This window comes from Hibiscus syriacus, unplaced genomic scaffold (genome assembly GCF_006381635.1).
Source record: "Hibiscus syriacus cultivar Baekdansim isolate YM2019G1 unplaced genomic scaffold, ASM638163v2 tig00111644_pilon, whole genome shotgun sequence".
In the NCBI taxonomy this organism is placed as follows: domain Eukaryota; kingdom Viridiplantae; phylum Streptophyta; class Magnoliopsida; order Malvales; family Malvaceae; genus Hibiscus; species Hibiscus syriacus.
The window spans coordinates 692,832-720,346 of NW_024063144.1; the positions used below are offsets into that span (position 1 = coordinate 692,832).

At 33.9% G+C, this 27,515-nt stretch overlaps 5 protein-coding genes across 5 annotated transcripts; 1 reads left to right on the forward strand and 4 right to left on the reverse strand.

Annotated features, from left to right (window-relative positions):
- LOC120166789 lies at positions 1–1,709 on the forward strand. The gene is made up of 6 exons (XM_039175989.1): positions 1–68; positions 152–271; positions 706–779; positions 862–941; positions 1,186–1,337; positions 1,515–1,709. Exons 1-6 carry the CDS (start codon positions 65–67, stop codon positions 1,568–1,570), a joined length of 486 nt encoding a protein of 161 aa, XP_039031920.1. The 5' UTR covers positions 1–64; the 3' UTR covers positions 1,571–1,709.
- A 1,043-nt stretch (positions 1,710–2,752) lies between these two features.
- Positions 2,753–4,419, reverse strand: LOC120166758. The gene is made up of 3 exons (XM_039175968.1): positions 4,334–4,419; positions 4,091–4,128; positions 2,753–3,852 (listed from the first exon to the last, which is right to left on the reverse strand). The coding sequence occupies exon 3, from the start codon at positions 3,808–3,810 to the stop codon at positions 2,818–2,820; it is 993 nt and encodes a 330-aa protein (XP_039031899.1). The 5' UTR covers positions 3,811–3,852; positions 4,091–4,128; positions 4,334–4,419; the 3' UTR covers positions 2,753–2,817.
- Positions 4,420–8,944: 4,525 nt separating this feature from the next.
- Positions 8,945–11,522, reverse strand: LOC120166765. The gene is made up of 2 exons (XM_039175974.1): positions 11,321–11,522; positions 8,945–10,262 (listed from the first exon to the last, which is right to left on the reverse strand). Exon 2 carries the CDS (start codon positions 10,117–10,119, stop codon positions 9,313–9,315), a length of 807 nt encoding a protein of 268 aa, XP_039031905.1. The 5' UTR covers positions 10,120–10,262; positions 11,321–11,522; the 3' UTR covers positions 8,945–9,312.
- Positions 11,523–12,002: 480 nt separating this feature from the next.
- Positions 12,003–13,894, reverse strand: LOC120166696 (cyclic nucleotide-gated ion channel 2-like). Its single transcript, XM_039175927.1, has 6 exons — positions 13,781–13,894; positions 13,387–13,688; positions 13,115–13,226; positions 12,789–13,025; positions 12,586–12,672; positions 12,003–12,491 (listed from the first exon to the last, which is right to left on the reverse strand). The coding sequence occupies exons 1-6, from the start codon at positions 13,892–13,894 to the stop codon at positions 12,003–12,005; spliced, it is 1,341 nt and encodes a 446-aa protein (XP_039031858.1).
- A 1,853-nt stretch (positions 13,895–15,747) lies between these two features.
- Positions 15,748–27,286, reverse strand: LOC120166698 (cyclic nucleotide-gated ion channel 2-like). Its single transcript, XM_039175928.1, has 6 exons — positions 27,264–27,286; positions 26,564–27,173; positions 26,277–26,380; positions 25,841–26,031; positions 25,381–25,489; positions 15,748–15,958 (listed from the first exon to the last, which is right to left on the reverse strand). Exons 1-6 carry the CDS (start codon positions 27,284–27,286, stop codon positions 15,748–15,750), a joined length of 1,248 nt encoding a protein of 415 aa, XP_039031859.1.
- Positions 27,287–27,515: the final 229 nt, after the last annotated feature.

A 27,515-nucleotide genomic window follows, 5' to 3' on the forward strand; every position in this document is an offset into this window, starting at 1 on the left:
AGTAACCCTACTACCGGTTAAGAGTACCGAGAACAAACAGTTTCACTCTTGAAGAATTGAAGAAATGGGTAAAACAAATTTCTATGTTGCTTTTTTTTTATTTTTAGAATTGATTTCCCCCTTTTTTATATGAAATTTTGATGAATTGAAGAAGCGAAAGACAAAGATTCAAAGGAAGGAGTTGCATCAATAGCATTGTTGCCGGATGGGTCCCTTTCGGGACATTTCCTTCAGCTTCCTCAATCTATCTGCTATGGACTTCATGGCACCGGTACTTCCTTTTTACTTGTTATATTATCCTCGCTTCTTCCATTTTTCCTCTGCTTTTAGCTTGTTAGTAAATGTTGAAATAGAAAAAATAGTCTCAGACTATGAACTTTGTGGTGAAGTTTAAGTACTTGCCTGTAAATTGCTTGTTTAGTACTTTTATTTCCCTGGGTCTGTTTCATTTTTAATCCTCCATGTCCATTTTATGGTACTTGTTCGGTTCGAGCTGTGATCAGTTCGAATTGTGTTCGGTTCAAGCTGTGTTCGGTTCGAATTGTGTTCGGTTCGAATTGTGTTCGGTTGTGTCTTATCACTGCACACAAACTGTTTGTGTTTGTGTTTGTGTTTGTGGTCATTAGTTACACAAATGTCTATTAGTAACTTAAAAGTTGGCTTTATGCACTCTTTCTCACTGTATCTTTCATTCCATGATTAAAGAATTGGATTGTGAGATGGAGTGCAGTAGAGGTGAAGATTACCGCTTGATAAAGCTCACAAGCATAGACTACAATGTATGAATCTTATCCACAAACAATCGGCATCTATCTATCTATTTATCTGTCTGTATTTTTAATTAGTATCAGTGTGCGACAGAAGAAGAAAGATCATACCGTTGTAGTGGAGTGCAGAGGGCACGATGCTGCTCGGTTCCATAACATCAACCATGCTCATGGGTAAGTCGATGTCAGAACAGACTTCTTCAGCTCGTTAATTCCCTTCGTATACGTGTTGTCCAACATATATTTGGATGTAGCCCTCAAAATATATGAAAAGATTTACTAAAATTTGAGTATACCTTTGTACGTTACATACCCGAATCGGACTTTTATGGTTTTACCTGGAGTTAGAGTAGCATATTCAGTTACTATGTTTCTCTCATTCTATATTTTGAGTGATTGAAATTCATGTTTGGGACAGTTGGGAACAGGATGTTGTGGATATGGTTGAACAAAAAGAAGTGAAGAATAAGATTTCGATCTTGTTCGTGTGCGACACACTGAAATCTGACAAAACGGCTGAAGAACATATAAAGCAGTTCATGGCTATATTATCCGGAATCGATGCTGTTGGTATGAGATCTCTTGTTTTTTCCTTATACCAATGTTGGGAAACTCTTGTTTACAATGCTGCAAATCGATTATCGAACCGTCTTAGATTCATGGCAACTTCAATATAACCTAAGCTAATTAAGTTTCCTTCATTTCTTTCGGATAGGACCCTAACTTCCTAGTTTTGAATATTTGCAGTTAATATTGGACCGATGAGCATATCGGGAATGGACTTTGAAACAGACATTGCATAGTCGAAGCCAGATTTACCAAGTGCTATTAGGTAGATTTACATACTTGATGAGCATATGAAAACAAATATAATCACATATTCATTTAGATGTCCTTTTGTGATAACTTGATGAGTGTATGCAACCATAATGCTTCGATAGAATCATGGGCTCTATTCGATATGCTTAAAAGAAACAACGATCATATGTCCAGTTCGTACGAGCCGACAGCCGACATAATATCATACCTATTTATTGCCTTAAGCATCCAATTCGAGAACGAGAAAAGCTCAAAAGAAGCTGTAAAATATAGTAACTTATAAATTCGTCAATAAATTAATATGATAAAATATAATAAATTATTATTCCAAAAATTGTAAACGTAAGATTCTAAAAAAATTACTTTACTTTTTCAATAATTAACAATAATAGCCAAACAGTTGCAAGAAAGATAAAATATAATAAATTAATGTTTCAAAAATTGTAAACGTAAGACTCTAAATATATATATATTTTTATCATTAATTATTAGTCAGATCAATAATTAACAATAAAATTAAAAGAAATAGAAGAAAGGTCGAGATCTTGAAATAAAAAGTATATGATAAAATTAAAACATATAGATTAAATATAAAGTAGTATATCTTCAAAAGACATTGTATTTGAACTGGGACCTCAAGAGGTAACGACTAAATTTTGAAACCCTAAAATTATATTTTCTATTGTATTCTTCCTATTTTATTAGATAAATTATTTATTTGACCATTTATTTATATTTATGTTTTATCATCAGATAATTTTTTTTCCAAAACCATACTTTAAATTAAGTCTTGTTTTTATTTTTGTCATCCATCATTAATGACATTGTTTTATTTGTTAATTTCCACGCCATTTTTATTTCACTGTCAACAACTCAATGATATTTTTTTAATTGATTTTATTCCACCAACAAAATCATTTAATGTTAAAGAAAATGTAACATTTATTTTTTGAAATAAGAAAAAAATATTTTAATATATAAAATAGTTCAAACTTTATAAATTTATTTTATTTTATTACTAATATTTTTATAGAATTGAAATGAAATATATTTTTAATAATTTTATTATAGCAAAGCAGCATCAAAATGGAACACAAAGGAATATACAATTAAATGATTCACAAATTATGTGATACAAATCAATTCATATCACAAACAGAAGCAGTCTATGAAGAAACATATCAAAGATCACACTGCACATCAATGGTTAATGAAGAAGTTGATGAGTCCTTTACTCACTGACATAGTTTAATGAAGTTTTTGCATCTTGGAGGGAGATGGAGATCACGGTTTCGAAGGCACCAACCAAGGCCTTTACCTTACTTTTCCGGGTTTCGACGAGGTTTTTCGCAGTTTCTTCGATGACTTCATTAAACAAACCCTTTCCATCTTGCTTTCCCACCACATCCCACTGCCTTGAAACAATCTTCCCCCCACCATTATTATCTTCATTGTATGCAGAGTCCGAGTGATGATCGGCTCCGATCACGGTATACTTGGATTCATCTCGAACGGGCGGAGACACTTCAATGGTACAATTTTCATTTACATCAGATTCCAACATTACATTCTCTGTCTCCAGCTTGATAGCATACAGCGTTTTCTCCTTATTGGTGTCTCTGCCGCTTTCGTTTCGAATCTTTTGTGGAAGAACAACCTTTAAGTTCATGTTCTTCCTTGCAGTCAGGCTTATAGGCCCTGAAAGAGAATCTCTTCGGGACAATGAAGCTCTGCTTAGACCTTCAGGCAGGGCAGCAGCAGGAAGAAGCTTTTCGGCCCGAGGCTTCGTATTCGAAGTAAAAGGCCGTTTAGAAAAGCTCTTGTCATTAGCATCTGATGATGCAATTTTCTTTGCATGTAGTCTCCCGGAAGGTGATGATCCGTCCTGCTGCATATGGGATTTAAACCTGGGTGAAGATTTGGGCTTCCTTTTATCCTCGGACACTTTGTGTATGGTAGAATTATTTCCAACCGGAGAGTTTGGTAAAGATTTGGGCTTCTGTATGCTCCTATTGGGAAAAGGAAGCCTATCCTTCACTTCAGATACATGTTTCTTCCCCGCTTTGCACAAATCATTAGAAGTTCCTATTGAAGCTCTCCGGTAATGGGAAACTGATTTTTCTCTTCTGTTTGCAGAAACTGCTAACGAGTTTCTTCTCGGATTACCCCCATTGATCCCACTAGTATCAGGTTTCTTTGCTGAACTAAAACTCTCACCACCCATTAAATATGTAGCTAATTGAATGAACGCTCACGACATACAATCCTGAAACCCACCCAAAACTCTATGTCAATTATACATACACATGCATACACGTCATATCTCACTGTTAAAAGAGAATGTTATTTTTCTTAAAATCCTTGGATTCGAGCGGTTACGTCTTCAGAGTATACTTCATTAATTGATTTAAGAAAAATCTAAACAGATATTACTTATCGCCCCAGACTATTCAATACATGCATATACAGAGACTGGTAGATGTAAAGAATAAAAGAGAACTAACCAAATTTTATTCGGGTGTTGTGCATCGAATTTGTCTACCTGGAGAGTTAAAGATCATGAGAAACCAGTTCATATAAAGCTAAAGGAACAAATCCAACTCAAAACTCACAATTCGGAAGAAAAACCCATTGTTGTAAACAATCCATAAACCAAAACCCATGTTATATATTATTTCAAAAACCAGAAGAACAAACAAAAATAGCCCTTTGGATGTGAAACTGCTTATAACAAAGGGAGGTTATACCTTTTTTTCATATAAAAAAGCTCATCATTAGTAACTCTGTCCTTTCTGTTCTACCAGAAAGCTGACAGAAGGCAACTCAAGATTAGCTTTGCATTATGCGTATGGTTGGTTGTAGATTTGGATAGAAATATAGAGGGAGGAAGAGGTTTCCACTTAACAAAACCGCCATGAAAGAGACTCATTAACTTCACCTCAATCGTTGTTGATTCAAATCGTATTGCTTTAAAAACACAAAATTCGTTTTAATGAAGTTTGGCCAAGAGAAAACAAATATGAATTTGTATTTAAATATAATAATATTAAAAGGCTAATACATATAAGAATAATACTCATTTTTTGCTACGAAAATAGCATCCAAACAATATTATTTAGAAAAATGTTTAATGATATTCGAGGTCTTAAATTTTTTCGGAAAAAAAAATCAATAAGATCAATGACGGATGCAGAAATTTATGTCAGGGATGCGAACTTAAGAAGTTATATTTAAAAATTTAGAATGAATGAAATTAGATAAACAATAAGAAATACAAAGATAAAATCTAAAATATAAGAGAATTTGAAAATTCTAGACCGCACCTCACGGTCCATCCCTGAATACGATCCTTGAATTTTTTTACACTCAATATAGCCTTAAACTAAGAAAACAATATTACTCCTTCAACAGAGTCAATCCAACCGATAATGTCATTTTTTTTGTAACTCTCATTTAGTAGTAGAATTGTTGATCATAAACCTATGCATCTATTATTCTATATAGATCATTCATCGTCATCAATATTGACAATACACACTGATGTTGATAATTTTATACATAATATTGATCAAGATGATGAAAACAATGACGATAATGATCCTGTAGATAATCGATTAATACGAAGAAATCGCACGTGAAATAGACGATCATTGTCCTGGAAAATCTATTCGCGAAAACTCATCATTAAAAATGTAGCATTTTTTATTTTATTGTTTATCAATATTTTTATTTTTTTCCCCCAATACAATGTTGTCTAGTTATTATAAATATTTTTATTTTTTTATTTTTTTTTTAAATGTCTATCAGAAAGTAAAAAGTGCCTTATGATAGTGAAGGTGGTGATGAGATAATCACGTCGGACGAAGGTGCGTTTTATAAAAATGTCTTTTAAAGACGCTTATGATAAGAAACAAACTCTATATACATAATAAAAAAATTAATTAAAAATAGTATTATTTTGAATATTAATTTTTATAAGATACAAGAAAAACTGAAAACTTTCTTAAAAGAAGTTATTTCAAAATATTTAATCAAAGAAATAATTAAATATATGCTCATGAGAATCGAGAAACTTGATTCAGTTTCTTTTATACTAAGATATTAATATTATTTAATAAGAAAATTATTAAATGATTTGATTATTATTTTTACTTCTTTTTAATTATGTTTTAGTTCATTGATGTGAGGCGGTACTGGCCATATTAAATAGTCTCATTGTCATTGAAATATTCTAACAATATTTAAGCTATCACCATAACGTTTGGTCATATTAAATTGTCACTTTCATTAAAATATTTCAAACAAAATAAATTAAGCCACCACAAAAGATGAATTTTATGTAACATTTGTTATTTTTGTTTTACTATTAAAATTAGTACTTCTAAAGAGAACAACATTAATTATCTTTTACTATTACGATCATTCGATGATTCACATATTTCCCCTTTTGATTTTATTGTTTTCTTGTTTTCTTGTTTTTACATCGCCCATTAGTTGTGTCTCTGTACTTTACTTTCATTGCAATATAAAACAACTATACAAGAGTTCTCGTATCTTTCATCTTCTCCTCAAATGTTATCATTATTTATTGTAATGCATGCATGAGAAAGATATAGAATTAATTGCATTGTATGTCCCAAATTATTATTCTTATCTTAAATTTGTTCTTAAACTTTTGAATATTTTAATCTCGACTTCAAACTATGAATCTCATTTTAAATCAGTCGTTAGACTTTTAATCATTCCAAATTTCATCCCCAAATTATGACCCTCATTCTAAATTAGTCCCAAACTTTTGAATCTTCCCATTTCATCCAAAATTGTAAATAGTTTCAAACCATATTTTAACCTAAATTTTATTTTTTTCAAACGTATAATAATATAATTTGTCCTAATGATTCTATTAACAAAGGACGTGATTAATATATACATATAGTTGATATGAAATTGAAATATTCAAAAAGTTTGGGGACTAATTTAGAATGAAGGTTATAGTTTGGGGATGAAAGTGAATGATCAAAATTTTGAGGATAAATTTAAAATGATAGTCATAGTTCAATGATGAAATTAAAATATTTAAAAATTTAGAAACTAATTTAAAATAAAGATTATAATTTCAGAACGTATGAAACAATTAACTCAAAGATATAAGTAAGTTTAATAATGAATTTAATTTAACTTCAATTAATAATTATATAGTTATAATTTAATACACAGATTGTGTAAAATTTATTTTACATAATATATCTATTTTTCAAAATCTATTTTACATGATATATCTATTTACCTTAAATCTAAAATTCTAAACTATAAAATCTAAAGCTTAAATAGAATATTTAAATAAAACAGATTTGTTACACAAACAATCATGTGTATCACATAATTTTCTATAATTATAACCATAGGAAATTATCAATCCTAAATTAAGATGTAACTTACACATAATTTTTTTGGGTTTAAGATTTCTTTATTGATTTGTTTGCTCTCTTATTAATTTATTACTTACAATATTGATATATCAGTTTAGTTAAGAATAAAATATAATTTAACATTTGAGAATTTAGATTTAAAAATTTAGATTTTTATATATATATTTTAAAAATATGATGTGAATTAAGGGAATTTATCCATAGAAGTTAGTAAATACAAAAGGACACCCCCCCCACCCCAAACGTACTACGTTTCCCGTGCTTTAGCCTAATACTAATAGGGATGCGCATGATAATCGAATCCGAAGAGTTTTGACTCGATCCAACTCGATTAGGTTGAGTTTTTTTTTTAAAAAAAAATTGGATTCGGGTCGGTTGGGTTTTTTTTAAAGATGATGTTCGGGTCGGGTTAGATTCGGGTTTAGGGTGAAAATAACTGACCCGGTTCGACCCCAAAAAAAATATAATTTTACCTTATATATTTAGGAATAATTATAATAATACACCTCTATATATTATTTTTTTTCAATTAAATCATCGTTTTTATTGAATAAAAAATAGTTTTTATTATTTTGGGTTGGGTCAGCTCGAGTTCGGATTTTATCTCAAAAAGTCAGGTCGAGTCGGGTGAAGGATGTAAAATTTTCGGGTTGGGTCGGGTTGGCCGAAACCCGACCCATGCCCATCCCTAAATAAAAATAGGTAAACTATGTATTTAGTACTTAAATTATCATTTTTTATCCGTTTTATTGCCTAAACTTTCAATTTTTTTAAACCATACTTAAAGTTTAATTTTCATTTCATTTTAGTACCCGCCATTAAAAACTTAATGTGTTTAGTACATAAACTATCAATTTTGGTCCGTTTTAGTACCTAAACTTTCAATTTTTTCAAACCTTAACGTTAAATTTTGAATGGGATACTAAAATAAAATAAAAACCAAAAGTTTAACGACGAAATACTAAAACAAAACAAAAACTAAACTTTAGATATGATTTTTAAAAAATTGAAAGTTTAGATATTAAAACGGACTAAAATTGATAGTTCATATATTAAACTTGTAATTTACTCTACAAAGTAATAGTACAAAGACAAACTAATGGACCAAACTGAGAATTATACTAAAGTAGAAGAAAATAAGAGAGCTATTGAGCCTAAAACAAGAGAGAGAAAAATAAATACACCTGCACTGAATTAGATCTAAGGTTACTTAATAAGTTGAGCAGCTCGTGAGTTGCATGAATTCAACTCGATCAACGCTCGATTCAGATTGATTTGACTCGAACTCGAGTTCGATTCAAGATCTTAACGAGTTAAATCAAACAAAGTCTAACTCAACTAGATAAATTCACGAACAACTCATTAATTTTTTTAATAGTTACCATAAAAATATTTCATTAAAAAGAGAGAGCATAATTAATAATTACTAATTTACTAATAGATAATAAAATAATAATAAAGATGATAAATTATTAATTAATAATTACTATTAATTTATTAATTTTCTGATAAATTACAAGACAAATATTAAATTATTAATTTACTAGATTTTATCATTTTATACATAGTTAAATGAACAAGGTAAAAATTCTAAATAACTTAACAAGAAATGTGTAAGTCGAGCAACAATTTTTTTAATAACCACAAGTCAAGCAAAATTTTATCAACTTAACTAGTAACGAATGGAGTCGAGTAATAATTTTTTTAACAGGGTCAAACACTGCTCAGCTCGCGATCAACTCGCTTGATAAACAGTGAACAACCGTAACTAGATCAGTATCAAATACCTCCATCCGAGTCTGAACAACATTAGCAAAATACTTCATCGTGACCACTCACTCAAATCATAAACTCAAAATGCAGTGCATATGAAATTAAAACATAGATTAAAACGAAAAATAGAACCAGCAAATCATATATCAAGCCACGTTCATCCTTGATTGCTTTCACTCATATCAAAAAGTAGAACAAGCATATGCCTAAGAGCCCTGTTAAACACTGAGTTTTTTTCCATGTCTCGGAACTCCAGATGGTGTTTTCCGACAAGCAAATCCCGGAAATAAGAATCAAAACAATCCTACCCATGTTGAAATGAAATAAAATCAAATGTTTCAAAATGGGAGAAAAACCTGTCACAAGTTATTGAGAGCTTGAAGAAGAACCCACATAATCTAGGGATATTGTGAAGTCGTCGAATTTGAGATTTCGACATTTACCGGTCTCCGAGTAAAGATACGGCACAATGTAGGTGTGAACTAACAATCATGATGCTTTATGAGCATGAAACAGACACCATCTCAAGTGATGATCTCTTTCACAAGCCAGTCTAAACTCGGATAAGCAAAGTACAAGATGAGAAGTGAAGGGAGACCAAAGAGAATGGTTACGAGTATGTACAGGGCCAAGATGGCAGCACTGGCCGGCACTGCATACAGGATGATCAAGAGAAACAAGATGATTAACGGGAACTTGGCAGTCAGATGTACGAAGAACGCCAGACACTTCCGAAGGGTTGACTGTATTCTTTCCAAATTGAAGTAATCAGCAAGAATATTACGATTGTTTGTTGATCCTAATGGCTCAGAATGATGATGATATGGTCCCCTTCGATGGTTACTCCGAGTCATTTGGATTCCTGCATGCATATTGTTGTTTGTTGATAAGTCCAGCTGACGATCTTCGGCAAATGAAGAATGAAACTTAAGTCTATCACCATTCATGCTCTCGACCATCCAAAGTAGAAAATAGTTCTTCCGAGGGAACTTGAGATTTCCCCGATAAACCAGACGAAATGACAAGAGATTGCACCAAGGGCAGGAGATGAAAAGTGGAAGTTGGACCGGCAGGGTAGGGAATTTCACCACAGCCCATTGAAGTCCCAGAATGCAGTTTTTACAAAGGGTGTGACCGCACCATAAAACATATGGCACATTTTCAACGATGTTGAAGGATTCACAGCATATTGGGCAGTCTAGAACTTCATCCCTGCTAACTATGGAAGAACTTTCATCGTCAGAACATTCCGATGATGCGCGAGTTTGCTTTAGTGAATCATTTTTCAGTCCAACAGTTCCAGCAATGCATTTGGATGCAAAACTCCACATGTTGATACAAGGAACACAAGTAATTACATAAGCGTCATTCTCAATTAGTAGAAACTGGACCTCAAGAATTACAACATAATGTCGAAAAAGAAATGTGTCTGCCAAATGCAAATAAAAAAGGGCTAAGTACCAACAAAAGCAACCTGAAAGGAAAACGAAGAAGAACTTTAGGTAGCAATAATTGCAGAAATTTTAACTGCAAGCAACTATTGTTAATGTATTGAACTAGCAGGCCATTCAGAATTAACCTACCATTAATAAAAATGCATAATATACTACAAATCAAAGAGGAAAAGCGGAAAACAGTAACATCTCCTCATCTATAGCTCTTCAGTAAACATTCAAGAAACTCAAAACCACAGTGATGAGCAACAAAAGTGAAAATTCAACGCCCAGCAGGACAATTGTTGGCCTTCTAAGTTCGATGTAAGCCTAATCAGTGTAATGAAGGATGCAAGGCATGAAAGACGCTCACTTGAATGAAATAAGTGTATATGGTATGTTTTTGTAATGTGTGTTTGTATACATACATACATACATACATATAAGCTTCTAAGTTCAACGTAAGCCTAATCAATGTTGTGAAGGACGCAAAGTACGAAAAAGATGATGGCTTAAATGAAAAAAGACGCAATATGTATATGTGTATTTTTTTTGTACGTGTACATACATACATACATATATGAGCTTAAGAAAATGTAATTATGATAGTGAAATCTTAAGATATAGAATTACAACACTAGATATACATACAAAGTTGGCTTGAAGCGTGATCAGAGTTCGAGTTCAACTTATCCTTTTATCATAAAACTTCATTTTAGATCAAATCTTTAGATGCCGAATATTTCAAACAAATACCCGATTCCTGAAAATGACAAATTATCTTAAATCGCATATTGAATATACCTCTTCCAGAATCATAAATCAATGTTTCTCGATCACTTTGAGGAACAAATATAACTGAGATTGACAATTGATAAATACAAGAACCAAAATTATCTAAAGATTGGATCAATTACTGATGTGTGTGTGTGTGTAAATATAGAGATATAGATTTAAACAGATATACGCAAGAACCCATACATGAAACACCCTCAAATAAACATTTAACATAAAACATTAAGATCTTTGCAATTGAAAGCATCTTTCAACAGTAAATAATAGGAAAATAAAATATAGAAATCTGAAATAACGATCTTACCGAGTATTGGGTATCTTATATGATGATAAACAGATAATTTCAGCTCTCTTTTCCTCAATGATTACTGTACTTTTTTTCCTATGACTGAAGAAACTGGAATACTGCTAAAATTTGGGGCGATGGAGAATGAACAATTGGGTTTTTGGACTGTGTAAATGTGATTTAAAGAAAGAAAACGAAAAGGAAATCAAGAATCAAGGATCGTGGAACATGTATTTTATTTGGGAAAGGGACTAACGTGGCCTATTTCTTTTTCTTTTTCTTTAAGACCAACGTAGCCTATTTCTAATCGGCAATGACGTGGGCTTTTTCTTCTTCTCTTCGAACGCTGGCATTCGGATCTATTTAGACGGGTTACAGGTTTGGATTATTATTAGGATAAAGTACACAAATGATCCCTTGATCATAGGATTTTTTTGTTAGGTCCCTCGACTATTAAAATTACGAAATAATCTCCTGACTATAGAAAATTGTTTTATTAGGTCTTGACTATTAAAAGTTATCGATTATTTATATGTTCTAAACTCTTCATTTTCTGTTAAAAATTGAAGGCAATCTAAGCTAGACGTTAATCTGTTGATTGTAATAGGATAAAATCTGATATCAAAATCTCAAATTAATCATTAATTATCATAGGAGTCAACGTTGAAGTTCCAACGGATCAATCAAAGTTGCAGCATATTTATTCAAGATGATCATGTGGCCTTATTGACAAGAACATTGCAGCATATTTTCTTAGTCTACTTTCAATTCCATCATTAATTATCACAGGAGTCAACGGATCTGACTTAATCTTCATCCTATAGCACCTCCATGCAAGCTGTATATTCACTACTGCCCAGGTTCTCCAGTTCGATGAATAGTATCTCGCTGTTCTTTTCAGTCGATTGTTTGCGAATCGGTACCTGAAGTGTTCGCTAATGTACCGCAGATCATCCGCATCCAGTCCGAACGTTTCTGTGTATTCACTGCAGATAAAAGTAGCCGATGAGGCCGGAAGACGGTCTACAAATGGGCGACGTAGGCACCATGAAAAGAGTTCATCGCCCAGAAATCCACCTGGTTCGAGTATACTTGTGGCTATTTTGCCTTTGCTGAGGCATTGGCAACGTGTAACGCGTCCGGAGACGATAAACACCATCCTTAGCACCGGATCTCCTTCTCGTATTATCTGTCATGTATGGACTACAAGTTGTTCAGCAAATTTTCAACTGTTGTTTATGGCATGGTAGTTGAGTGATATTGTGTCGTTTTTGTTTCCGCACCTTTTCGTCTTTCGAGTAAACGAGAGGCTTCACACGATCGCATACATTGTCGAGGATTAGATCGTCTAAGCTCTGGAAAAGTGGTACCTAAGAAAACATGTTGCAATTCTTGATGAACTTAATTTGTTTCCAAGAATCGGTTTCCTTCTTGATCAAGTTAAGGCATTGTTTCCAAGGACATTCAATGATGCTACTTTGGTTACCTTCTTTATCAAGTCAAGGCAAAGGTAGCGTTTGATGTCTCTGCGCAGCCCATCCGGAAGCTCTTCGATCCATTTCATCTCTTCTTCTCCTCCCCTGGTAACCCATGTTTTGCTCTCAAAATGCCGTACTCGTTGCCTTAAACCGGAAGGCAACTGCCTTCTTCTCATCCACCACTCGACATCTCGATGCCTTAACTGCATTTTTTTGCGGTTCGCCATAACCACATGTAGGAATACCTATAGAACAATCACAATAACCTTTGTGGATGGTAGTTTCTCCAAAAGACCGAAAATATATACAGATCTATAGGAGCAAGTAAATTCACCTGAATGTTCCCGATCAACAAGGTGAAGAGAAGCAAGCCTCCCAGGACGATGCAAATGCTGAACACCACCTCTAATGGGCTACTCGTCGGACTAAGCTCATTCCCGAATGAGCTGTAAGTTTTTATTAGCACAATGTAACATACAATTTTCAAATGAAATATCAAACTATAGAAGAGATGTAGGCTGAGTTTGTACTAAATATAGTGATATTTCCAGCTACTGATTATACCAAAATCAACAAGTCACAAACTTTGATTCTTATGTAGGTTACCTCAGGTTCAATAAGCCCCAAAATATGGGATACAGAATCTTAACTGCCAGAGAGTTGCTAGAAATGACCGGAAGGGCGGCTTCATAGATCCCGTATCGGAATGGTCCATCGGGATCGAAACAAAATGATTTAGTCGTCAATGTTGAGTTCCCTCCACATCGACTTGCAGGCAACGGATATTGACTGCAAACTCTGTTCGAGCAAGAGGAAGATATATCGCAACGAGCACTTCTTCGGCACTGTTGTTCGAGGCACATGACGACACGTTGGGTCGCTAGGACGTACCAGCATCCTCCGGCAACCTGTGTAGCAAGGAAAAGAGAACGTCCGATGAAGTTTCAGATGAGGAGAAAGGTTAATACACATTTGGAGACGGGCATGGAAGTCGACCCACATGAGATGCGATCAAGTAGGCGATCAGATTAAGGCCGAACCCCCACCAAATGGAGCCGAAAACATAACCCGTAACTTTTCTCATTCCCCTCATCAAGCAAAGGCTATGGTACATGTCGACACCGCTTTCCGCCCGGGCGAGGGAAAAACTTAGTACAACTTGGGGTTTTCTTTGAAAAGGTTTTGAAAAGATTTTGAAATGTTTTGGAGTCGTCATCGACCTTTTGAGTTAGGTAGGTCGAATACCTAAAAATTTTCTTTTAAAAGAGTTTTTAAGAAAAACGTCATTTTAAAAGATACACTGATCCACTTGTAACCAGAAATTCATTTTTAAGCAATAATAAGGGTTCGGGGGTCGATTACGTGTGGGGAAGGATAAACACCCCCACAACGCCCATAATTGGTACCCCATCGATTATAAATCGTCTCTAACAGTGAGAATCTAAGAATTTGAATATAAATTTAAGTTACGATCCTATTATTCCATATTCAACCATACAATTTTTATTTAATGAAAATTTTTAAGGAGAAATATAAAATATTCTAATATTTCCAATTGAAGAGAAAATAATCCCTAAAATATTGTAGGACGAATATTTCTCTTTCCAACTGAAATAAAAAATATATATAATAATTTCTCCCAAGAACTCAATATTAAAATAATGTGATTCAACCAAAATGAATAAAACTAAAATAGGCATATTCAAAAGTTTTAGGTTTTTCTAAATAGAGTTTTTATTTATTTTAAAATATCAAAATAGGACATCTAGTTACTTTAAGACCGTCTCTTCTTAATATTTTAAAATAAATAAATACTACCCTTAATCCAATTATGAAATCGATTAAGTTATGCTTATGAAGCTTTCATACATATTCCAAATATCTAGATCTATATGCACAAACAAATTTTCATGGCAAAAGTTATAAATTAAAAATACTAATTAGGAACAAATAAATGAAAATTAAAGCAAAGATAAAAATTAAATGCTATTCAATGATGGAAATAAAATTGAACTAAATTAACAAGTGCATACTTTAAAGCATAAATATTACGTTAAATAAGCAAACAAAATATAATTACTAAAATGAACATTACAAAAATTAAAGTTCTAAATAATAAAGGTTAAATAATAAATACTAAAATGAACAATACAAATGTAAATAAAGAGAATAAAGTACTTAAGTTTAAAAAAATAAAATTGTACATTCACCTAAATTATAAATAATAAAATATAAAACATATGCATCACTTAAAATACATACTACAAATTTTACATGCCAAATATAATGTATAATACATTACACCACAACTCGGGACTAAATTAGAATATTACAAATTATATGCCAAATGAGAAATAAAAAAAAAGTGACTAAAATAAATAAATTACAAATATCACATCCAAATCATAATATAATAAAAACAAAATCCAAACAGTGACTAAAATGAATAAACATAAAAAACAGTGACTAAATTCAAAAGTTAATAAAATCAATATGCATATTCAAAATAAATAACAAAATAAATTACCAGAGTGCAATAGAAGCTAAAATATGAGGGCTTAAGGATGCTTTTACCCTGATAGTGACCAAAATGCAAGATACGCTGAAATAGGGAGGACCTGAAATGCGATTTGACCCTGAAATAAATGAACAAAACAGAAAAACCCCTAGAAATAGGGGACCTGATATGTGATTTAACCATTTTCCATACAAACATAATATTTTCCTCCTCCATTTACGTAAACTGCAGAGAAGCTTATCAAAGCTTCAAACGATTCATTCGACCGTCGTTCACCGGCCCCCACACGCCGTCCACCGGGCCAGGGACCGACCTACACCCGCCGTCGACCTCAAGCATGACGGAGGAGGACCGACCGACCCCTTGAACGGTAAAAAATCTCACCGTTCTTCATATAACACTCTCTCGTTCTTTCACTCACCCCATATCGATGAGGCTTAAAACTGACCCTAAACGACAACCAAAACACCTTGATGACCACCCCATGCTCCGAACGACGATCGAGCCCGCCGAGGGATGTTAAAACGAAGGTCCAAGTGACCTTCTCCTCTCTCTTTGCTTTCAACCAAGACCCTAACAAAGACCCTCCCTACGCTCACCTCCGACCACCAACAACCGACACTCTCACTCGTCGGCCACAACTCATCGATGGCCACTCTCCTGCAACTCATCAGCCTCGAAAAACCAAAGAAAAAGCAAAGTAAGAAAGGAAAAAAGAAAGCCAAAATTGAGAGCCAAGACCAAGTCAAAAATGAAATCTGCTTTTCTTCCTCAAAATCGGGGAAAGGGAGTCTGATGTTACAAGGGTTGGTTGGGGTATTAATAACCCCAACCACTACATTTTAATATTGTTTTTTTACATAATAAAATAAAATAAAAATGGGAAAAAATAGTGTTTACAGCTGCCCCTCTTTGCTCATTATTGTGGAACAGGAATAGAGCAAAGATAGTAAGCACCATTTTTTATCTAGCCTAAATTGCTAAAACCTTGAACTCCAATTTATTCTGATCGGGCAAGTTCTTCTCATTATGAAATCTTCGCTGGGGATGTCAATTCACTTCCTTCTGTGATGGAATCACCAAGGTTAAACAAATTCTTCTTATTATGAACTTCTTCTCCCTTATCAGATGAGTTCTTCTCATTATGAACTCTCTACTGGAAATGTTGATCTACCTTCTTCTGTGATGACATCGAACAAAGTTGAACAAGTTCTTCTCATTATGAACTTCTTCTCGCTCGTCGGATTGGTTCTTCTCATTATGAACCCTTTCATTGAAATGTTGGTCCACCTCCTTCTATGATGGAAACAAGCTAAGGTTGAACAAGTTCTTCTCATTATGAACTTCTTCTCCTTTATCGGATGAGTTCTTCTCATTACGAACTCTCCATTGGAAATGTTAATCCCTCAAGCGAGGTGTTGCTGACTCGAAGTGTTGTGAATCGAGCAATAGGTCGAACAAGCTCTTCTCATTATAAACTTCTTTTCTCTCTATCAGATGAGTTCTTCTCATTATGAACTCTCCATCTGAAATGTCATTCCCTCAAGTGAGGTGTCACTGATTCAAAATGCCATGAATCAAGTGATAGGTCGAACAAGCTCTTCTCATTATGAACTTCTTCTCCCTTTGTCGGATGAGTTCTTCTCATTATGAACTCTCCACTAGAAATGTTGATTCTTCGAGTGAGGTGTTGCTGATTCAACTCCATATGTGATGAATCGAGCTAAGGTTGAACAAGTTCTTCTCATTATGGACTTTTTCTCCTTCATCGGATGAGTTATTCTCATTATGAACTCTCCACTGGAAAGGTTGATCCCTCGAGTGAGGTGTTGCTGATTCAACTCCATATGTGACGAATCGAGCTAAGGTTGAACAAGTTCTTCTCATTATGAACTTCTTCTCCTTCCTCGGATGAGTTCTTCTCATTATGAACTCTCCACTGGAAATGTTGATCCCTCGAGTGAAGCATCACTGATTCAAAATATCGTGAATCGAGTGATAGATCGAACAAGCTCTTCTCATTATGAACTTCTTCTCCCTCTATCGGATGAGTTCTTCTCATTATGAACTCTCCACTGGAAATGTTGATCCCTCGAGTGAGGTGTTACTAATTCAACTCCATATGTGATGAATCGAGCTAAGGTTGAACAAGTTCTTCTCATTATGAACTTCTTCTCCCTCATCGGATGAGTTCTTCTCATTATGAACTCTCCATTTGAAATGTTGATTGGTTCATCTTCTCTTTGAAAAGTTTTAAACCTGCAAAATATTATCATATGTCAGTAATAATGGCGTTTGAAGTACCCGAAGGTATTGATCCAAAGGTCTTAGGATTTTGCTGAGATCCATTTCTTTTAATGGTGAAAACTATGGATTGATTCTTTGCTGAAGTTGTGAAATGAAATCTTTGTTGGCTCTTTGAAATCCTTAATGTTGCAAATTGCTGTGTTTTTGTCTTTGTTGGGTCCATCCTGGAAACGAAACTGCTCATTCTCATTGAAGTGTCCTAGAAAAGTCAACTTGGAAGAAAGACATAATTGAAAATGCTTCTAGGGAAAAATCTTAAGAAATACTCATGTGATATCCCAGAAAAACGGTCCTAAGAAGGACTCAAACAATTCTCTAAAAAATGATCCTAAGAAGGAAAAAATAGTTTTTCAAAATAAACTTTACAGGAATCCTCATGAGAGGGAAATCAAAATTTATCATGTGTATGAAATGATGAAATATATGATGCAAAGATGCTAGTCATGTATAAATGATGGTTTTCTTGATCTGTTGGAAATGGTTGCGAGAGCAGTCTTCATTGCTAGATCAGTCTTCATTCTTAGATCAGTCTTCATTCTTTTCCTGGCTTGATTGTCTTCTTTATATGCTGCACCTAAGTGTATTTTTTCGAATCTTGACTTGTGAATGGGCACATCTTTCTCCAGTAAAATTTTTTCTTTTGATAAATTTAACTTCTTCAAAAATATTCATTTACAGTTATCAAGAAACCCCTAAAATTAGGCTTAACTTCTCTCAAAAATTCAAAAAAAAAATCAAGAAACCCCTGAAAACCAGGCTTAATTTCTTTGAAAATTCATTTGAAAACATCAAGAAACCCCTAAAAATTAGGCTTAATTTCTTTGAACGTTCATTTGAGAAAAATCAGGAAACTTTAAAAAATCAGACTTAATTTCTTTAAAACACATTTGAAAAGCGTCAAGAAACTTCTAAAAATTAGACTTAGTTTCTTTAAAAACTCATTTGAAATCATCATGAAACTTCTGAAAATCAGACTTAGTTTCGTTGAAAACTTATTTGAAATCATCAAGAAACTTTTGAAAATCAGACTTAGTTTCTTTAAAAACTCACTTGAAAATCATCATGAAACTTCTGAAAATCAGACTTAGTTTCATTGAAAACTTATTTGAAATCATCAAGAAACTTCTGAAAATAAGACTTAGTTTCTTTAAAAACTCACTTGAAAATCGTCAAGAAACTTTTGAAAATAAGACTTAGTTTCTTTAAAAACTCATTTAAAATGATCAAGAAACTTTCAAAAATCAGAATTAGTTTCTAAAAAACTAATTTGAAAATCGTCAAGAAACTTCTGAAAATCAAACTTAGTTTCTTTAAAAACTAATAAAAAATACCATGTCAAGAAACCTCTGAAAATCAGACGTAGTTCCTAAAAACACATTAGCTGGGTAACATGCCCCACTTCAAAAATGATGATTGTTATGTGTATTGGTTTCTTCAATTCTTGAGGTTCTGCCACTATTAATGTAATTCCCTCCATTTGAGGTTTGAATTCTGACTTTTCTTTTATTTCTTTCTTGGAAAATCTGTAAGAATTATGTATGTATATATGAATGCACTTAAATGAATCTAAATGTAATGTATGACTTTCTTGTATGCAAAAATGTTAATTATTTTTCTTCTCGCTCCAAAGTGGAGATCTCAGTCTTCCCTTACTTTGATCACCTTGAATGAATTTTGCCTCAATGGTAATTTATCAGCTTAAGCTTCCATCTTCTGAGGAGTAATTTGACTACCTTGTGCAATCGTGTCATTCTGTCTTCTATCTTTGTTTTATTCGTTACAGTCTTAGAAGAAGTGATCTCCTGCAGTCAGGCATACGATCTTGATACCTTTTTCTGGCTCTAATTCAATGGTTCTATCAGAAACAGCGAGGTAATCTCTTCTTTTCCTCATATTCTGCCCTTGGCACTCCCAAACGGCGAAGCTCATTCACCATGTATTTTTTTATTTGAGTCATGTATCTTAGCAAGATCTGGTTTGGTAATGCCCCAATGTGGGTACTTGTGGCTTTTTTTGTGCCAAAATCCTAATCTCGAATGGTCTTGCTCTTGTATCGCCAAACAGTAATGTTATCGAATAACTTGAGGGATGATGCCACAATTATATGGACATTTAGGAAATTGTCAATTCTTCTAATAGAAATGTCTTGAATCTTTACCATTAGCTGAGATAGGTGCCCATTTCGATTAAGGCGATCTTCTTCTTCTTGATGGATTATCGACAACGTCACAAAGAAGTGTTAGAAGTTCTATCCTTCAGTCTTTTCGATCTCTCGAACTATGTAAAATGTCTTCATTACTCTGACATTGTTTGCTTTTTTCTCCGATAGAGGCAGAATGAGCCTCAAGGACCCTTTTCACTTGAGATTGTCATGTTTGAAAATGTTTTTCTCATTTCTTTTAATTTTAGAAATGTGAAAAAAAATTGATGAATAAATTTCAAGAATGCTGTCATTTTCTTTAGGCTCACAATCAAAAGAAATTGTAAAACAAGAGTTCATTGAATATCAAATAAATAAACTTTTCTTTTAATCCTTGAAAAATTATATACATTTGAAAAGGGTAAAGATTAATGCTGATATAAAGCTTAGGCTGACTTGGGTAGGTAATGTGTTTCAAGTTGACTTCTTGTTTCCTTGATTCTGGTGTTCATTGATCTAATGAAGCAACCGACATACTTCTCTTATGGAAATGTTCACTAGTTCTCAGCCCTCGTGAGTGTCTTTGGACTGTGCAATGCTTTATCAATAGATATATAAGATCTTCTTATGTGCAGTAGTTGACAATCTTCATATTCGAGCAGCCTTTTTAGGTTTTCAACTCGAATTCTCCTTTGGTTTCAAGACGTAATCTAAAATTTACGTCTTGAACCCTCCTTTTATCTTTTCCCCTATCATGCATTAAAGATTTTAGAAAACTATTTTTTACAAATAAAATTAACCCTGAGGGGCGGAATGAAATCTGAAGATAGTCTCTCCACTTAAAAATCCATGTATGATTAGAAGGGACTTTTCAGGCACGTAACGTAGGCTAAGGCTCACGGTTATAAAAGAAAAGGATAAATAGGCCCAAACAAGTGTTTAAGGGTTATCGAACCAATGATCAATTCGTTCTGCCATCTTCAATATTGCTCGGCCTGATTTGAATCTGCTCATCCGTCTTTTATTCTATTTTCTTTTGGTGTTCTCTAATCTTCTGGCGAATTAATTCTAAATCTTTGAACCGCCCATCTTGAAGTGTTGGATCTGTCTATTTCTTCTTCTTTTTTAATCTTTTTCTTCTATTTTTTCTCTTTCTTTTTTCTCTTTTTTCTCTTTTTTTTTCTGTGTTTCTCTTTTTTTTCTTTCTTTTTTTCTTTCTTTGTTTGTGTTTTTTTATATATATTTTCTTTTTCTCTCTATGTTGTCAATTCGATTTGATCTTCGAGCGCTTCGTATTTGGTCCACCTTGTAATATCTTGTTATTTCTTCCTATGACTCGCCTCTGTAGCGAAATCTAGATTGATGATCTTCACACATGCGAGCAGATGTCCTTCATCTTTACCCCCCAGTGTGGAGGGTGATCCTTGGTTAGGGTTGGATCAGAAGAAATATTATAGGCTCAAAAGGGGACAACAAGGTGTATATATATACATATAAAAGGATAAATGAAACAAAGCCATTCATCATCTCATACATGGAAGTCTTTGTAAACGAGGTATCCCCAGGGGGGACGAGTATTCAAGATTAATTTTATTTACATGAAAAATGTAATTAATGCATGATAGAATTATTTCAATGATACCCTTTATTTTTTTCTTCTTCCATTTGCCCCTGGTATGCCCCAATTATTCTAATCCTCATTCAAAAAACTTGATCTGCAACACTCTATCTTGTCTTTCTTCTTGCAGAAATGGTTCTCGTATATGCATACATCTTGTACTTTATACCTCCCGATTTTATTGAAATTGGGAAATGAATTGTGGTTCTGTGTATAAGAAGGGAAATGTGTGACTTTAAAGTCGTAATTCTGAAAAATGTAATGTCATGAAAAGATTATTTATGTCTGGGAAGGTAAAAGTACCAGTTTTTGCGCCTTAGGGGATAAGGACATGACTTTATTGTTTCGAAGGGAAGTGATATCAAAGTTTGGTCCTTTGAGAGTAAATGTGTGTTATTTCGGGTAAAGAACTCATCAATGGTTATTTCAGCTTTGGATGGGGTATGGAAGGTCTAATCTTGCCCATTGTCAAAGATTTAAAATTAATGAAGTAGTAAAAGAACCTTTAATTCATTCGATATTCAAAGAACTACAATATTAAAACTTGATTTATTGCTCATAACCTTAGAAAACGACGTAAGTTCAATTATAAAAAAAATATTAAGGAAAGAACAAAAACACGTTCAAACAGGACAAGGCCAGGGCAACAAGGTTTCATGATGGGTGGAAGAATTTCTTGGTAACTGGCCCCAGAATGTCTCATTACGAGTTAAAGGTTAATACCCTTGGGTTTAACAAAATCTGGGCCTTGCTTCTCCATGCCCCACGGATCTCAATGATGTGCCTCAAACTTCAGACAGCTCTAACATCACATCTTTAGCTCTCAATTATTTTCTAAATGCGAAGGGGTGACTTCAATTTGCCTCAAAAGATACAACGAGTTACTCCCAGGATCCGTGATAATGCACGTTGATATGCAATATATATCATGCAATGTACGATGTATGGATGCTAATGTAAATATGTGAAGATGCACATGCAAATGAAAAGATACAAAAATGGGAATGCAAAAATACAAAATGTAAATGCAACAAAAGAATTGATCCCAAAGTAATTGTCATAAAACAACTTCCAAAGAACACACAATGTCTCAATCCACCGAGGCAGATGAAAACTACAAATCACGTCATACTACTCGACTTCTTCAATTTTGATCGAACATGCAATGAAACAATCTTCTTTTATCCTTTGCTTGATGGAAAACTCCAACGCTTCGACTTATTTTCCATAAATGCATTTGTTGAGCGACCATATGCGACTGACATCATCCACTGTCTCGTGTTGATTATCGTTGTTGCTTGATGACTTCAAACATATTATTTCTTTTCAGCTAGTTGTATCAACATCATTGTAGCACCCTTGAAAAGCTTGTTTTACTACATCATTTGAACTTCTTGTGTTCCATCTTGATGTATCTCTTCAGCTGATTCGTGTAGCACCCTTCTGGACAATTGATGCGTTTTTGCATTTCTATTCTACCTCTTCAATTGACATTGTCGTATTGAAAGCCTTCTAATGCGACTATTAACTCAGGAATCAATACCTTATATGACATGACATGTATGAACATGTGTTAATTCCAAGGTAATTATCCTAGAACAACTTTCAAAAAACTCACAACATCCCAATATGTCAAAGAAGATAAAAATATCTACCCCTTCGTATGACATTGTTGTTTTAAAAGCCTTCTAATTTTGATAAATAACTCGGGAATTAACAGCATGTTTATGCACAAATAAAGAAACAATACAAGGAAAAGATGTTAGTAAAAATAATAATCAAAGAGAGAAAATGTATGTTAGTGAAATATAAAAAGATTAAATTCAACTAGTAAATAAACCATAAAATACAATGAATAAAACACAGAAGGGGAAATAAAACCCTAACCGCATAATTTCTAGTTCACATGCAATTATAAAAATAAATAAATAAAAATAAAAAACAAAGATTAGAGTTCATTTCTCCTTTGTGTACACTTATTTGGGTATCTATGGACGAGTTTCGGCATTGTCTTAAATCGGGTGGGTTTCTACGGTTTATTATATGCAGGGTTTCAGTTCTAAGAGTAAAGGTACTCAAATTGTCCTTGTCGGTGCCCCCTTGGGCGAGCCAGACCCTCAATCCTCACCCATTATAGGCTTAAGCGGATCGAGTTCAATTCGAGGGGGCACATTTTCCTATGCTTGACACGGAGAATAAATTCTCACGAAGACATAGGACATATGAACCCCGGAAGCTAATTACTAGGTCTGACACGGAGAATAAATTCTCACGAAGACGTCGCTTTCACTCCCACTTAAAAGGAAGAGCTCAGGTATAGAGCTTATGTTATGCAATGCAAGTGTCGTGTGTGAGGAGAAATTATCAAACCTTTGACAAACAACCACACAAAAATGAACTAAAGCGAATCTGAGACTTTAACATCTGAAAATCAATCAAATACAAATATTAATATACAATGATAAAAAAAATAATAAAAGAATTGAAAGAAATCAAAATAATCGTAAATTAAATAAAATCGAATTCTCAATTTACAACTATAGAGACAATATATAATCGATTTAGGGCTTGATCCACAAAATCCCCAGCGTAGTCGCCAAGCTGTCGACACCGCTTTCCGCCCGGGCGAGGGAAAAACTTAGTACAACTTGGGGTTTTCTTTGAAAAGGTTTTGAAAAGATTTTGAAATGTTTTGGAGTCGCCATTGACCTTTTGAGTTAGGTAGGTCGAATACCTAAAAATTTTCTTTTAAAAGAGTTTTTAAGAAAAACGTCATTTTAAAAGATACACTGATCCACTTGTAACCAGAAATTCATTTTTAAGCAATAATAAGGGTTCGGGGGTCGATTACGTGTGGGGAAGGATAAACACCCCCACAACGCCCATAATTGGTACCCCATCGATTATAAATCGTCTCTAACAGTGAAAATCTAAGAATTTGAATATAAATTTAAGTTACGATCCTATTATTCCAGATTCAACCATACAATTTTTATTTAATGAAAAATTCTAAGGAGAAATATAAAATATTCTAATATTTCCAATTGAAGAGAAAATAATCCCTAAAATATTGTAGGACGAATATTTCTCTTTCCAACTAAAATAAAAAAATATATATATAATAATTTCTCCCAAGAACTCAATATTAAAATAATGTGATTCAACCAAAATGAATAAAACTAAAATAGGCATATTCAAAAGTTTCAGGTTTTTCTAAATAGAGTTTTTATTTATTTTAAAATATCAAAATATGACATCTAGTTACTTTAAGACCGTCTCTTCTTAATATTTTAAAATAAATAAATACTACCCTTAATCCAATTATGAAATCGATTAAGTTATGCTTATGAAGCTTTCATACATATTCCAAATATCTAGATCTATATGCACAAACAAATTTTCATGGCAAAAGTTATAAATTAAAAATACTAATTAGGAACAAATAAATGAAAATTAAAGCAAAGATAAAAATTAAATGCTATTCAATGATGGAAATAAAATTGAACTAAATTAACAAGTGCATATTTAAAGCATAAATATTACGTTAAATAAGCAAACAAAATATAATTACTAAAATGAACATTACAAAAATTAAAGTTCTAAATAATAAAGGTTAAATAATAAATACTAAAATGAACAATACAAATGTAAATAAAGAGAATAAAGTACTTAAGTTTAAAAAAAATAAAATTGTACATTCACCTAAATTATAAATAATAAAATATAAAACATATGCATCACTTAAAATACATACTACAAATTTTACATGCCAAATATAATGTATAATACATTACACCACAACTCGGGACTAAATTAGAATATTACAAATTATATGCCAAATGAGAAATAAAAAAAGTGACTAAAATAAATAAATTACAAATATCACATCTAAATCATAATATAATAAAAACAAAATTCAAACAGTGACTAAAATGAATAAACATAAAAAATAGTGACTAAATTCAAAAGTTAATAAAATCAATATGCATATTCAAAATAAATAACAAAATAAATTACCAGAGTGCAATAGAAGCTAAAATATGAGGGCTTAAGGATGCTTTTACCCTGATAGTGACCAAAATGCAAGATACGCTGAAATAGGGAGGACTTGGAATGCGATTTGACCCTGAAATAAATGAACAAAACAGAAAAACCCCTAGAAATAGGGGACCTGATACGTGATTTAACAATTTTCCATACAAACATAATATTTTCCTCCTCCATTTACGTAAACTGCAGAGAAGCTTATCAAAGCTTCAAACGATTCATTCGGCCGTCGTTCACCGGCCCCCACACGCCGTCCACCGGGCCAGGGACCGACCTACACCCGCCGTCGACCTCAAGCATGACGGAGGAGGACCGACCGACCCCTTGAACGGTAAAAAATCTCACCGTTCTTCATATAACACTCTCTCGTTCTTTCACTCACCCCATGTCGATGAGGCTTAAAACCGAACCTAAACGACGACCAAAACACCTTGGTGACCACCCCATGCTCCGAACGACGATCGAGCCCGCCGAGGGATGTTAAAACGAAGGTCCAAGTGACCTTCTCCTCTCTCTTTGCTTTCAACCAAGACCCTAACAAAGACCCTCCCTACGCTCACCTCCGGCCACCAACAGCCGACACTCTCACTCGTCGGCCACAACTCAACGATGGCCACTCTCCTGCAACTCATCAACCCCGAAAAACCAAAGAAAAAGCAAAGTAAGAAAGGAAAAATGAAAGCCAAAATTGAGAGCCAAGACCAAGTTAAAAATGAAATCTGCTTTTCTTCCCCAAAATCGGGGAAAGGGAGTCTGATGTTACAAGGGTTGGTTGGGGTATTAATAACCCCAACCACTACATTTTAATATTGTTTTTTTACATAATAAAATAAAATAGAAATGGGAAAAAATGGTGTTTACAGTACACCTGAGGGAGGAATTGGAACAAAATCATTGCTAAAAGTATTGCCATTATTAGCTTATATTGCTCCTCTCTCAGCAATTTTGGCACAATTAACCAAAATACTACCTGCAATAAATGGCAGAAATGATTCAAATAAGCTAAACTCAACTCTGATTCACTATGCTTAAAGCGATTACATGAATCGAATAGACTAAGTTAGAATTTAAAGTGATTTGACTTTGTAACAATATAGTAGTTGATGATATGAAATAACAATTGAATGGAAATGATTGAAAATAGATTACTAACCTGAGGGACAGGAAGAATAACGAAAAAATCAAACCAAAAACCTTTGAGAGACCTCACGTAGTGCGAGGCAATAGCTCGAGCATCCCACACAAGTTTCCCACATCCGATCACCAATGACTCCTTGGACACATAGGCCAGCCTGAACTGAAGCCATATGTGCGCCAAGTGCACCGCATCCACACAGGTCCGGACCAACGTGACGATCGCTGCCAACCCGCCATCCAAGTGGACACACGGCGGGCCACCATCGGTGACCATCAAAGTCAAGGTGTAAAAGAACATGGGGTCAACCGCCAAAGCAATGCCTCGTGCAACCAGAAGAACACGGTTCCACTTCTGAACTAACCCACTTCGTGGATCTAAGATTTTCCCGAACGGACCCGCGGTGGACATCGACCGTGCACGGGTCAAATTCTTAGTCGGGCCGGATGAGGACTCGACGGAGAGCAACGATGAGCCGGCAAAAGCTTCCCATTGAGGCTGGTAGACACTGGAGCAGCTGGTGGAATGGAAAACCGGGAGTCCCACTTGAGTGCAAGCGTAGCACTCGACGGAACTCGAGAGCGGTCCGTCTCTTTCACTGCTACTCCGACTATCGTTCTTCAACCATCTGTTACAACAAAACAGAAAAAATGATTTGAATTCTCATAACTTGATTCAATGTTTATAAGTACCGGAGCATGTTTTCAATTATATTAACCGTAATTCATCGTGAGCATCCATCTTTCGTGAGATTGAATTGCCGCCGGCGTTGGGAGATTTCCGGTGGGATTAAAAGGAAGAAAAGGGGCGGTGGGGTGGCGGGTAGTGCATGAGGAAGGGTGTGATGGCTTGAAGAAAGAGAAGCCACATTTTAATCAGCGACAAGGGGGACGTGTGGGGGAGTAGTTTGGGGTTTTTTATACAATAAGATTCATACTTATGAGACGCATAAATAAATTCGACACTCTTT

Coding starts and splice junctions, on each gene's coding strand:
- LOC120166789 (XM_039175989.1), top strand. Junction 272..705: donor CTATGGACTTCATGGCACCG/GTACTTCCTTTT, acceptor CCATGATTAAAG/AATTGGATTGTGAGATGGAG. Junction 942..1,185: donor AACATCAACCATGCTCATGG/GTAAGTCGATGT, acceptor TGTTTGGGACAG/TTGGGAACAGGATGTTGTGG.
- LOC120166758 (XM_039175968.1), bottom strand. CDS start 3,810: ATGGGTGGTGAGAGTTTTAGTTCAGCAAAGAAACCTGATACTAGTGGG.
- LOC120166765 (XM_039175974.1), bottom strand. CDS start 10,119: ATGTGGAGTTTTGCATCCAAATGCATTGCTGGAACTGTTGGACTGAAA.
- LOC120166696 (XM_039175927.1), bottom strand. CDS start 13,894: ATGTACCATAGCCTTTGCTTGATGAGGGGAATGAGAAAAGTTACGGGT. Junction 13,026..13,114: donor TGTTGATCGGGAACATTCAG/GTGAATTTACTT, acceptor ATTGTTCTATAG/GTATTCCTACATGTGGTTAT. Junction 12,492..12,585: donor TTTACTCGAAAGACGAAAAG/GTGCGGAAACAA, acceptor CATACATGACAG/ATAATACGAGAAGGAGATCC.
- LOC120166698 (XM_039175928.1), bottom strand. CDS start 27,286: ATGGATGCTCACGATGAATTACG. Junction 25,490..25,840: donor AGCATGGGGTGGTCACCAAG/GTGTTTTGGTCG, acceptor CATTTATTTCAG/GGTCAAATCGCATTCCAAGT. Junction 15,959..25,380: donor TTAGCTTCTATTGCACTCTG/GTAATTTATTTT, acceptor GATGAGTTGCAG/GAGAGTGGCCATCGATGAGT.